The following is a 13,098-nucleotide window of genomic DNA, read 5'->3' on the forward strand; positions in this document are numbered from 1 at the left end:
GAAAATCACTGACACATGAGTCCACCTCGGAACCGGAACTAAAAACCTTGTGAGCTCCGGCCCCATTATAAATACTGAGAAAGTAATCAGAGTCAAGTAACTCCGTAATGACAAAGCAGATAATAATTAGTTATACCTATGAACTCTCGACACACAGAGTAAATTGAATAACAATGAGGTGCCAATGAGATATACAGGCCGGCCACTTGATTCCCTATGCAAACACTTGGCCCTCATGTAAAGTGACATTCCTAAAATCCCTGTGAAAAACACTCTGGATGTAGATAAACTATGACAAAGTTTATGAAGCATCAATAAATGATTACCTATCAAAAAGGCCACATTGTATTTTCAATTCAAATGTACACATCAAGTGAAACAAAACACTGGGACCAGGTCAATGGCTAATCTGGCCTTTAGCATTGTGTTGGCCACATGAAATAAAATCACGTATGCAAACCTACTCGTATCATTTCATTTGCATACTTGCATACAAGTCTACAAAGTGATAACTCTTGCAAATGGTGTCTTTTTCCTTTGTTTTTCCTCAAAGTCCTTTCATATTATTAATCGATTCACTATTCAATTCATCTTTCCACCACTTGTTACTAATTCCTTGCTACATCCTACTAATTGTCGGTTTACAAGATGCCTCTGGACTTGCAAAGAACTTTTCCGTGTTTCCTGTCCCGGATCAACAGACTAGAACAGTATGTTGAACAAGACAATCACGACCTAGACCAACACCAACTTTCAGATGCCTAGCGAGATAAAATTTACGATTGATGCTATAAAGTCAAGGATCTAAGTAGAATCTGGTAAGATCACATCAAGATTATGATCAAATCACTTACAGACCATAAATAACATAAAATGGCTTCCTGTTGCAAACCAATTCATGGTCCTTGGAATGAGTATTGAACGCACACCTATGAACCTTTGTAATGATGTGATGTTCAATCCGCCTATTGCAGTTGTGGGTTTTGAAAAAAAAAAAAAAAAAAAAAAAAAAAAAAAAAAAAAACACGAACTCCAAGCACAGAGCCGAAAAAAAAACTCGGCTCCGCCGGGAATCGAACCCGGACCTCCTGCGTGCAAGCCTAGTGTGATACCCACTCGGCCACGGAGGTTGCTCACTAAAGGAATATAATCTGTGATCTGTGGCAAAGTCCGTGAGAGATTACTTAGTTTGAACTCTTTTCTAGAAATCTCCAAACTACATAACTCGATTTTTACTTTCCTTATCCTATAGGAAGGAAAGTAATGTAATCGGGTCAAATTTTCGATGGTCAGTTTCTACTGTCAAAACACTTTTGAGGTCCCTGGAGCCTAAATCCAAAGTTTCAGCCATTGGTGCGTGTGTGTGTCTGTCTGTAAACAAAATATCTCGAGAACGGTAAGAGCTAGACTTGAAATTTGATATGTAGCTGTCAAATGTGACAAGGATGCGACACGAAACTTTTGGTTAAGACCGGTGCAACGGTTGGCGGCATTTTACCGCTTTTTGGCGGTTTTCGGTGTAATTTAACAATATTTCGGGAACGGTATAAGCTAGAGACTTGAAATTTGGTATGTAGTTCACAAATGTGACAAGGATGCAACACAAAATATTTGGTTGAAATGGTTGCTGTGCTTGGCGGTATTTTGACCGCCTTTGGACAAATTTCGACCGTTTTCTGGCGGTTTTCAGCGATAGCGACAAAACAATTCGAGATATTGTAAAAGTTAGGGTAAAAAAAAACACTCAAATAAGCATCACTCAATAGGATAACGAAAGTCGTGTGATGTTCACACCAGATTTTTTTAATTCAAAATGTAACTAGAAGCTATTACTGTTATTATGCTTCTTATTCCAACAGAAATCAAAACCGTCATTATTATGTTGTGTGAAAAGGTCAGTTCCATTTGGAAAATTGGAAACCAGACATTTATTTCCTAGTAATTTCTAGTCAACGTGACCATAGTTTCATGTGTCTACCTATGTAGGTACCTGCCTATGTAGGTACCTGCCTATGTAGGTACCTGCCTATGTAGGTACCTTCTTGATAGACATACATATTTTTAAAAGGTACCTATCTGTTTCAAGTTATTGTTAATACTTACATGACCATTGCTGAGTTCTTCATAATCCGACCACAAGGGCCGAACTGCTGTATCGGGTATACATATACTCTATCTGTTTCAAGTTATTGTTAATACTTACATGACCATTGCTGAGTTCTTCATAATCCGACCACAAGGGCCGAACTGCTGTATCGGGCTAGGAGCATTGAGCGACCTGGTTCTCCTGAAACAACAACAAAAGTCTCATTAGAACAAAACAATTGGTGATTCTCATGATTTTTTTTTATTATCTCAGAAAAAACTATAAAAATTAAAAAAAATATTGAGACTAAAACGAAGAATAAATGCTATTGATCGGGGCTAGACTTTGATATTGACGTTAAGTTTCGTTAATTTAATTATTTATCTATTCTTTCTATTGTATTAACTTTAATATCAAAGTGAGACCCCGAGCATAAGAAATGTTACGAATCTTAGTAGGGATATAAGTTCAAAAATAGAAAATTAGGTTCAACACTTTCAGACGATTTGGAAGATTAGTAACAATTTCCGCAAAGACTACCTGTCACTACTCACTTACAAGCCTTTTTGGCACAAGAAATTTAAGACTGGACGTAATGGAACCCCGGGGAGCTATATGGACATTTTTATTAAACTAATAGTAATAACAACACACCAGAGCATTGCATGACGAGAACACATTTCACATGAATAATTACGTTGACCTTCAAATGGAAAGCTCGTGCAGGAGACCGCGAACGTAATACCGCTGTGGCTATAGCTGATTGTGCAAAAGACGTACTTGAAAAAAGAAATAAAAGTCTCGTTTGACCACAAAAAATAGCGTAACCTTGGCCCAGAAATTATGTGATCATGTACCTAATAAACCTAGTAGGTATGATTCCGTTGGGTATTTCTTATCACGGTAGGTATAGTTCAATGATCATCCATGTCTCATCATTGTACAATTGTACACGTGTGTATTCAATGGAATATTACTGGACTTCTTTGTTAGCTTGGTAACTTTAAAGGTGATGAGATATCACAAGTTACTGAAGGAAGAAGATCTATAGGCGCTAAACTTTAGGAACTAGGAATCACAAGAAAAGACCAAAATTCTGTATTAAAACTGGGACAAGCAGTAAGCTAATTTCCAAACTCCAGTTCTCAAAATGCGTTTCTCCAAGAGAAATTCAGACACATGTATAGCATACGAGTTCAACTTTAGAATAGCATCCGTTAATTTAATCAGAATATTCATAAAATCTCATCTGACATTTCACACATTAGAATGTTCATTAAAACTCCAAGCAGTGGAATGCAAGGAATGTATAAGAGTTGTCGGAAGGAAGAAGATCTATAGGCGCTAAACTTTAGGAACTAGGAATCACAAGAAAAGACCAAAATTCTGTAGCTAATTTCCAAACTCCAGTTCTCAAAATGTGTTTCTCCAAGAGAAATTCAGACACAAACATGTATAGCATACGAGTTCAATTTTAGAATAGCATCCGTTAATTTAATCAGAATAATCATAAAATCTCATCTGACATTTCACACATTAGAATGTTCATTAAAACTCCAAGCAGTGGAATGCAAGGAATGTATAAGAGTTGTCGGCAGAAAAATTCCAAGAAAAGTTCAGTTTGAAATGACTTTGTAGACCAGAATTACCACACCTGCATTATTTGAAATTAAAATCTGCATACGGTAAGTATATGCTATGTTATTAACCAGACGTATAGTTATGACGGAATGTGCTAATTAATACTCGATAATGTATACTTTTCACAAGGTAATTTGCTAGTCGATGAAATATGGAAGGTAAAAAATTAAATAGGAATTGAAAAAAGGTAGAAATGTTGATGTTTTGAAACCACTCCCCTTTTACTTTCCTTATCCTATAATAAAGAAAGTAATGTTTTATATTTAATGTGTATGTTTCTTTCTAGAATCCGTATATCAGAGTTGTGTAAATAAAGAAATAAAAATGTTGATGTTGACATCACTGAACTGATAACCAAGTAGAAATGGATTTTAAATCTCTTTCGATTCTAGATGTTTTTGGAGACTTCTAGAACTTCAATCTAAGGATATAATTTTATTTTAAAATAGAATATTCCATTAGATAATGAATGAGATGACCTAATGACTGGGATGGGTCACTAAAGAAATAATCTAATCTAAAAATCTAAATCATGATTTATTTGTGGTGAAGCTGAAAGATTCTTCACAATTTTTGTGGATATCACAGCATTACTAAGAGCCTCATGTGCTATATATATATAATTTTTTTTTACTCTGGTAATGCCGCCACTGGTCGCTACTCGATTAAAGTAGCTACTCAATTGTCCTCACGAGGCTGAGTGCACCACGAACTCCAAGCACAGAGCCGAAAAAAAAACTCGGCTCCGCCGGGAATCGAACCCGGACCTCCTGCGTGCAAGCCTAGTGTGATACCCACTCGGCCACGGAGGTTGCTCACTAAAGGAATATAATCTGTGATCTGTGGCAAAGTCCGTGAGAGATTACTTAGTTTGAACTCTTTTCTAGAAATCTCCAAACTACATAACTCGATTTTTACTTTCCTTATCCTATAGGAAGGAAAGTAATGTAATCGGGTCAAATTTTCGATGGTCAGTTTCTACTGTCAAAACACTTTTGAGGTCCCTGGAGCCTAAATCCAAAGTTTCAGCCATTGGTGCGTGTGTGTGTCTGTCTGTAAACAAAATATCTCGAGAACGGTAAGAGCTAGACTTGAAATTTGATATGTAGCTGTCAAATGTGACAAGGATGCGACACGAAACTTTTGGTTAAGACCGGTGCAACGGTTGGCGGCATTTTACCGCTTTTTGGCGGTTTTCGGTGTAATTTAACAATATTTCGGGAACGGTATAAGCTAGAGACTTGAAATTTGGTATGTAGTTCACAAATGTGACAAGGATGCAACACAAAATATTTGGTTGAAATGGTTGCTGTGCTTGGCGGTATTTTGACCGCCTTTGGACAAATTTCGACCGTTTTCTGGCGGTTTTCAGATGCTATTGATCGGGGCTAGACTTTGATATTGACGTTAACGTTAAGTTTCGTTAATTTAATTATTTATCTATTCTTTCTATTGTATTAACTTTAATATCAAAGTGAGACCCCGAGCATAAGAAATGTTACGAACCTTAGTAGGGATATAAATTCAAAAATAGAAAATTAGGTTCAACACTTTCAGACTATTTGGAAGATTAGTAACAATTTCCGCAAAGACTACCTGTCACTACTCACAAGCCTTTTTGGCAGTAAGAAATTTAAGACTGTACGTAATGGAACCCCGGGGAGCTATATGGACACTTTTATTAAACTAATAGTAATAAGTAATAATAACAACACACCAGAGCATTGCATGACGAGAACACATTTCACATGAATAATTACGTTGACCTTCAAATGGAAAGCTCGTGCAGGAGAGCATATTAAGGAGCGCGGTAGCGCTCCGCCCCGCCAAGTCAAGAAAGTTTGACCGCTAAATATTATTTCGACCACTACACGAATTGAAACGTAAAAGCACGTAGAAACTACACGGTATAAAAACTACGAATATAATACTCCACAAAAAACGTCCCTAATGTCCACTCTAGGAAAGCGTTTACTCAAATGCCGTCACTATACGAAGCAAAGAGAGAAGAGTAAATAGTTCTGCGTTTGCTTTTCCATTTGATTGATGGCATACTACTTCTATTTCACATTCCTTCACTTCTTTAAGCACCCCACTTCATAGATTAATAATTTCTTTTTTCAGGGACAACACAATATTCTTGCCTTAGCTTTCAACCTCACATGTTCGTTTCTTTTCGTTAATTTTGATGAATGGAAAGTTTACCTAGGGCAGATTCAATAATTGTGCGGCTTTGTGCCCCAGTCAGTGGTTAAGATCACCGATTTTCAGCAAAGAAAACCCCGAGGCAAAGGCAATATAAAAACAGCTTTCATTATTTTCATGTTAACTTGTTGACAAAATATTATGACTTGAGATTATGTGTGTTGACAAAATATTATGACTTAACATTTATTAGGTCATTTAGCTAATTTGTTAAATCCGATCCATTCACTGCTTAGCACCTCAACAGTAAATGCGTTGTACGAGTTGGTTAGCAGAGTAGGTATGTAAGTTAGCAATTAGCTCAAGAGGTGTTTTGTTGTATCTTTGTCTATAATGCATATTCAATTTTGTAAAATAAAATGTACTATTATTCAATTTTATTCCATTAGATTTACATGGATCGTGATTACCTTATGGTTTTAATTATTTTATGGTATTCTGGCACATATCTATGCACACCGGATAATCATAACCAAAGGGAAAAAAAAAAAAAAAAATTCACTCACGGCCAGCTACCGGATCTCTGCCGATATGAAGTCCATATTGATTCCGGCTCCGGTTCTATGAGAAGATGTGAATCCAGAGTGGAATCATTCGACGTCGATGACGTCATTGCGTCGCCAGCCACGGAGAATATGCCGCTGTCGCAGTCACTGTCGCGATAATGTCGTCGAAACTGGTTGGAGTGCGTCCAGTACTCTTTGAGTTGACCACGTGATACGGCCGAGCTACACGATGCGTTACCCGTCAGACGGAATCCGCTGGATTGTTGACGGATGAGATGCGGCAGGTGAGACTCGTCGCCCACCATCATACCTCCGTTGAGACAATCGTAAAATCGAACATCATCATTAGATTCAGAATAGGTATCGCTTGTGCTGACCATGTTAACCGTTTCACAACGGAAATCAACGAATCAGAAATTAGAAGCGAGAGACTTGTATATTGTACGAAACGAACGGACGTGGATCCGTTGACGAAACACACGGATCAAAGACACGAAACTAAGTTTAAAGACAAACCAAAAGGACTTGAAAGTTAAAATTGTTTCAAAAAACACAAGTACTAAATAACTTTAAAATGTTACTTGTCTTTAAACGAATTGGTAAACTGACTGTCAGAAAGCGTTCAGTAAGCACACTTAATCGAATGAACAAAGGAAAATGTTTTAGATTAGTTTACAATATGACACGAAAAAGTAGAGAGGGCAACTACCTGCGCACGATAACAAAGTGAATCTCAAACTGAGCACAACCATGTCGGTCAAAAGCAATTATATAGATATCAGAATTCATCAGGCCGATCATAGAAGCTAGGAATCTCTTCACTGCCATGCTCACAGCTCATGCCAGGCCTCTCAATACACATGCCCAGAGTATTAGTCATTCATTGCACTTGAACCACAGTGATTGCGACAATGCGACATAGCAACATTGAAAAGGAATCAACAACGAAAAATACATATTGGTTTAAGCTGTGTTGTAATTCAATAGATGACCAATGTTTCATGAGAAGATGGTGAAATGGGAACTTGGAAAGTAAAAGAACTAGGAAATAGTGATTTTAGTCAAAAGTAACAAGTGCAATGTTTAAAAATCCAAAAATCCGAAATCAACTTCCTGCTGGAAACCATCTTGAAAGATCACCCAGCTGTGAGCTCCAAAATAGAAAGCTTCAGTTCGAGACAAGAAGAGGCAGAAATTTTATCATGAGCTCAGAATTAACCTTTGGATTTTACCTGTTATCGCTCACCCGACACCGGGCCTTTGTATTGAAATGCCCCGAGTGCCTTAGCACCTATAGCTAAGAAATTCGCGAACATTCTGAGACAATGATAAATCGAGAAATAACGAAGAGATGACGTCTGAAGCAGAAGATAGCAATCGTTTCTACTATTCTACGCAAATATCTTTGTTCCAAACTTAACCAGAGAGCAGAGAGGCATAGTTCCTTCAAGAAAGCTCTTGTTCCTTTTATTGACTTTCAGACAGACAAAAGAAACTTAAAAAACTGTAACAACAAAACCATAAACGTCATAAAGAGAACTGCTTGAAAGATGGACTAAAAAGATTATGAATGATAGCAAAAAGAACGGCAATTTTTAGATATCATGTAATTAACCTAGCAAAACACTGTGCTCTAATTTCAAATTAACTTGGTCTTTGAAAAATGGTTCGTCTTTACACTGTAGTAGTTTCGTGTCTTTTGACCCCTTTCACAATTTCAGTTGGGCAAATTTGGCATTAATAAGGCAATATGACTGAATAAAATAAAAAGACTAACGTAAAATAGCGTTTTTTTTTTAATTTATATTGCACAAGTAGGTAAGTAATAAAATTCAACCCAATGAATAAACAGGGAATGTAGCACCAAATTCAAGTACCTACTAAAAATAAAAGACTTCTACAATATTATCTGGATTCTTTATCAGTAGATACTCCTATGTAGGTACTTACGATTTTAAAAATAGAACACACAAAAAAATCACCTAACTCCACAGAACCAATGTGTTGACAAAAATAATAAGTAATTTAAACTATTTGAAAATTAACTACAAAAACCTTCATCAACACAAATTACACTCCACCAAATTTCCGGATTTTTGAGCCTTTTTTTGAGCAGGGAACAAAAATTTCCAGACTATGGTTGAGATAACATTGTGAAGCCAAGTGAGCACGGCAAATTCACCTGGAGTGTTAAAACTATCTGAGCTCAGAGCTGACGTATAATATCAAGGTTAAAAGTAATCCCCACTTCGACTTTAAATAAATTATCTATGGGAAACATACGAGTACATGATCAGATACCACAAAACAGCTGATTATAAATGATGTATAATAGCTATCTATTATGTAAATCCTCTTTGGATCCATCAGTCTCATTTCTCATTAGAGTTGTAGACATTGAGTTAGAGACATTATCTTAATAGATTGACGAAACATATGACGTGTTGACAGTACTAACAAACACATGCATCAACTATTGTTATTGTAGTATGCGAGTAGACATCAAAATAAATACGAATAGGTGTTGCACAGTTTTCCAAGATTCGTTCCTGAGATTAGGCATTTTTGATAATTGGAACACAATCTTTATCAAAATGAATAATGGACATCCTAGTACTTACGAGTGTGTATATTCATTCCCTAACAAATTTGTTCACAAAGAAATTTCTCTCTAAACATTTGTAGAAAACTCAAAAGGACTTAAGATGGTACCAGACATTGACGAACCGTGAGCCTACGTCAAGCCACCAGATTCTAAAGCTTGGGAAATTGTACGACCTGTTTTGTTTGGGAAGTTGTGCGGCATGATTTATTTGAAAAAGTCCTCACAGGGGCACTTATTCTTCTCTGTGATAATGGGAATTTCTTGGAATTTTCGTGTTCTACTTTATAATAGAAATAGAACTTGAGATTGACAAACACTAAAAGCACTTGGTTTTTTTAGTTGCGAAAAACTTCTAGTTTCTAAGAAGAACAAAAAACCCTTTCTTGCAAATGGACTCTTAGATTTGATTAATGAAGACGAAGTTCATTAGATACTCAGAGAATTTAATCAATCTAACTAAACAATAATTAGATGGTATAGTTATACTTTATTGGAAAAAGTTCAAGGAAAACTTAACCAATACCACCGAGAGATGCCTAAAGTAAACTTTCAAAATGGCAAATTCTGCCCTTTTCATTGGTCATAGCACTTTAGTATAAGCTTCGGAACTCTGATGATGCTTCTGGCTGGTGCTCCATGGCAAATTCTTCAAATTCCTCAAATTGGATTCTCGAGAAGAAATTCTTGGAATTCCAGACAAGCGTAATATACATGATCTGCATGACGTCCTTCACAAGTATGCAGAGTTCTAGACCCAATCCTGCCTGGCTCCTGATGATCAAGTTCATCTAGGTAATAATGACCCGGGCTGGCAGGCCCGTTTTCTTTTGTCCTTTCCAAGAATGCCATTTTATATACTTCGGATGTTCATTTTTACATCAAAAGAGCCCTTATTTTTACCATTCGTTCGAGAAAACTTTCTACGTAACCAAGCATTCCATTCCGAAAATATTTTATTTGGGAAAAATTCCTTCGCCAAGAAACAAATTGATTGCCTGATATTTAAGTATATTTAAAGTGCTTTTTAAAATCATTATTAACATTCTTCACTGCCATAAAAAAACATTCTTTACTGCCATAATGTCCAATCATGCTCACAACTCCTCAATGGAAGGGACTCCAGTGAATTCCTTACTCCATGTAGTCATTCCTGATCTTTACCAACAAAATCGTAGAATGTCACTGAAATACATATTGTTCTGGGTATTTCTGCATGTACTGTGACGTCATAGGAGTTCATCGGAACGTTCACCTTATCAAGAGTGTCTAGTGTCTACTGTTCTTTAGGTGTACTTGAGATAGTGGTATCGCTTATCGTTATCACCACAAATCCTAATGACACCCATTGATATAAACGGAATTTACATCATAACGAATTAGTGATGCACAAAAGACGAGAAATGACAAATGATCATTTTCTCGTATGAGACAATAAATGAAATTTTCTCGAAGCATCTCGTAAATATCGAGACGAGACGTGAAATTTCTCGTCTCACAGTGAACATAAATGACCAATTTGACCACAAATACAGCTCTAATGGTTAGGTGGTAGAAAACGCCTCCGGCGTTAACCTCGCCTAGTGGTCACCTTCCACTCAAGAGTCTATTACTTATTTCTAGTCTCGGAGAATTTGACCACAAATACAGCTCTGATGGTTAGGTGGTAGAAAACGCCTCCGGCGTTAACCTCGCCTAGTGGTCACCTTCCACTCAAGAGTCTATTACTTATTTCTAGTCTCGTCGTAAATCACTCGAATTGTGAGTTGAGTTATTCGAGAGTCTGACAAAATCATTGACGTCAATGTGTAGTTTCAGTAGTATGACTGGTCAAGTATCCAGAGGAGGTCCGGATTCAGTTCCCAGCGGGGTAGAAAATCAAGTATGTATCAGGTAATATCAGGTATCTACTATTTTTGGGATTTATATTGTACAATTTTATTGTACATGGTATGATGATGGACTCCGCCACGTGAGTGCAATAGATTTGTTGAGTAGCTATGTATGTATCTACTCGTACTAATTACAGTAGTTGTACGGAGGTATCAAGTTAGAAAAGTGGTTGCACTCTGCACTGGTTGCTTTTGATCCTCTTTAATGGGTCGATTGGGTACCATGTGTTGCCTACTAGGGGCATCACACACAAATGACCAATTATTACATGAGATGACCACATCAATCACATGTTACAGGTCATACATTTCCTATTGAAAAGGTCAGTTCCATTTGGAAAATTGGAAACCAGACATTTATTTCCTAGTAATTTCTAGTCAACGTGACCATAGTTTCATGTGCTTTTACACATGATCTAAGGCTGTTCACGGAACATTTCCAAAACCCACATTTGTAAAGGAAAGAATTTATAGAACAAGTGCGGAATTTCGGATCTTATGAAATGAGAATGAATCACTGGCCGAGCACATGGAGGTAGGTTACTGTTGTTATCACGGGAGCATGGAGTGATTATCACGCTCTCAAGGCATGGCTTTCCCCCTCCATTCCGGGGAAGCAACATCACGGAACATTATCATTAAATAACATAATTACTGTAAGACCTACGTGCTTGTTGTGATGTTCCCCCTTTGCCAAAGAGCTTCGAAGGTTAGGGGTGAAAAGGGCTCCGGGAAAAACCTCTTATGGATCAAAACATTTAATGCTAGGTCACTGATGTTGAGCTACGTTGCTAAGGACGGGTGACTGGAACATCACGTGCTGTTAGCTTTTTAGGGGTGCATTCAGCCCTGAGGGTAACCCCAATTTTTTATGAAAATCGTTGAGCTTTATCATGTGGAATCGTGTATAGTCTACCTAAAATCACTTTATCTGAAAGACGAACGGTAGTTAGCATTATCTTCAACTTCAAAGATGACGTAATGAAAATATTTCTACTCAGCCGTAACACTTGTAACAAAGTAAGCACTTTTTAATCACTGAAAGGCGGACACCGCGTATTTTCCAATCTGTTGGTATACCTTTGAACCTGTCCCCGTGGGCATCAAACTTTGAATGAATGCATGCTGCATGCACCAGAGGAAAACACATCACTTTATTTTATCAGACATAGCTTTAGAACCCCAATAAATAGGACGAATTAAATTTACCTTGGAAAAGAAATCAGGTTGGTGACGGAGAATTTTCGAAATAAATTAGAGGAGCTGGGAAAGGTCGGTTCCAACAGAGATGGACCGGATAAAGCTGACGTCGATGAAAACCAAACTTTCAAGCAGGTGAAATGCGTGGTCAAATTGGTCCGACGAAATAACCACTTGGTCATTGTACTCGTACAGTGTTCGATTTTAGTCTCTCTTTGAGTTAAACGTTATTGGAAATGAGATGTAATTCAGAATGTATCATTATTCGATGCTGTTATGAATGTTGAGATAGTTACATTTTGGGAAAAGTAATATTAATTAAGTTAAATTTACTAATAAGTAATAATATTATGTAATTTATATTTTCAATTTTATTTATAAAATCTACGAAATTCTTGAAGGTCATATGATTTAAGTTATAAGTAGAAAACAACGCAAGAATACCTAAAGGACATCATGAAAAGGATTGAATATCAGAATTAGATGGTTATGGTAATGATAGTCAGTAGGTTAGTGTATGGCAGAAAAGACCCTTGAAAAGTCTAGTAGAAATAACAGGTAACATCACATAGGAAGTGAAGTATGTAGTGAACTTGAAGTGTGTTTTATCAGATAAGACAGGAATTCAGTAATATAATAATAACCACATGATGTGTTGCTATTAATAGAACAATTCTCAAACACAATGAAATTATCGAGAGAAATGGACTGTTCTCTTTGGCATGATTACATTATTACCTTGGGAATGTTAGAAGTCAATAGCTATCATGAAACGTCTCATGTTCTCATGATCAGGGTCAGTGCCCGGAAAAACAAGGAAAATCTGTTTAGTGGAGTTATACCTACAGGCCACATGATGTGTTGCTATTAATAGAACAATTCTCAAACACAATGAAATTATCGAGAGAAATGGACTGTTCTCTTTAGCATGATTACATTATTACCTTGGGAATGTTAGAAGTCAAT

General features: G+C 36.8%; 1 protein-coding gene across 15 annotated transcripts in view; it reads right to left on the reverse strand.

The window, feature by feature from the left end:
• Nucleotides 1-13,098, reverse strand: part of LOC103507804 (NAD kinase) — a 93,157-nt gene that overhangs the window by 50,088 nt on the left and 29,971 nt on the right. For 9 of the 15 annotated variants that reach the window (XM_008472313.2, XM_026822588.1, XM_026822587.1 and 6 more), the window contains one exon: nt 2,204-2,287. In XM_008472313.2, the coding sequence (XP_008470535.1) occupies nt 2,204-2,287 (84 nt within the window). Of the gene's footprint in view, nt 1-2,103; nt 2,155-2,203; nt 2,288-6,438; nt 7,347-8,388; nt 8,607-12,141; nt 12,380-13,098 lie in introns of those variants that run through there. The other 6 variants (XM_008472312.3, XM_008472315.3, XM_008472311.3 and 3 more) reach the window with 6 other exon arrangements.

This window comes from Diaphorina citri, unplaced genomic scaffold (assembly GCF_000475195.1).
Source record: "Diaphorina citri unplaced genomic scaffold, Diaci psyllid genome assembly version 1.1 scaffold343, whole genome shotgun sequence".
NCBI classification, from domain to species: Eukaryota; Metazoa; Arthropoda; class Insecta; order Hemiptera; family Psyllidae; genus Diaphorina; species Diaphorina citri.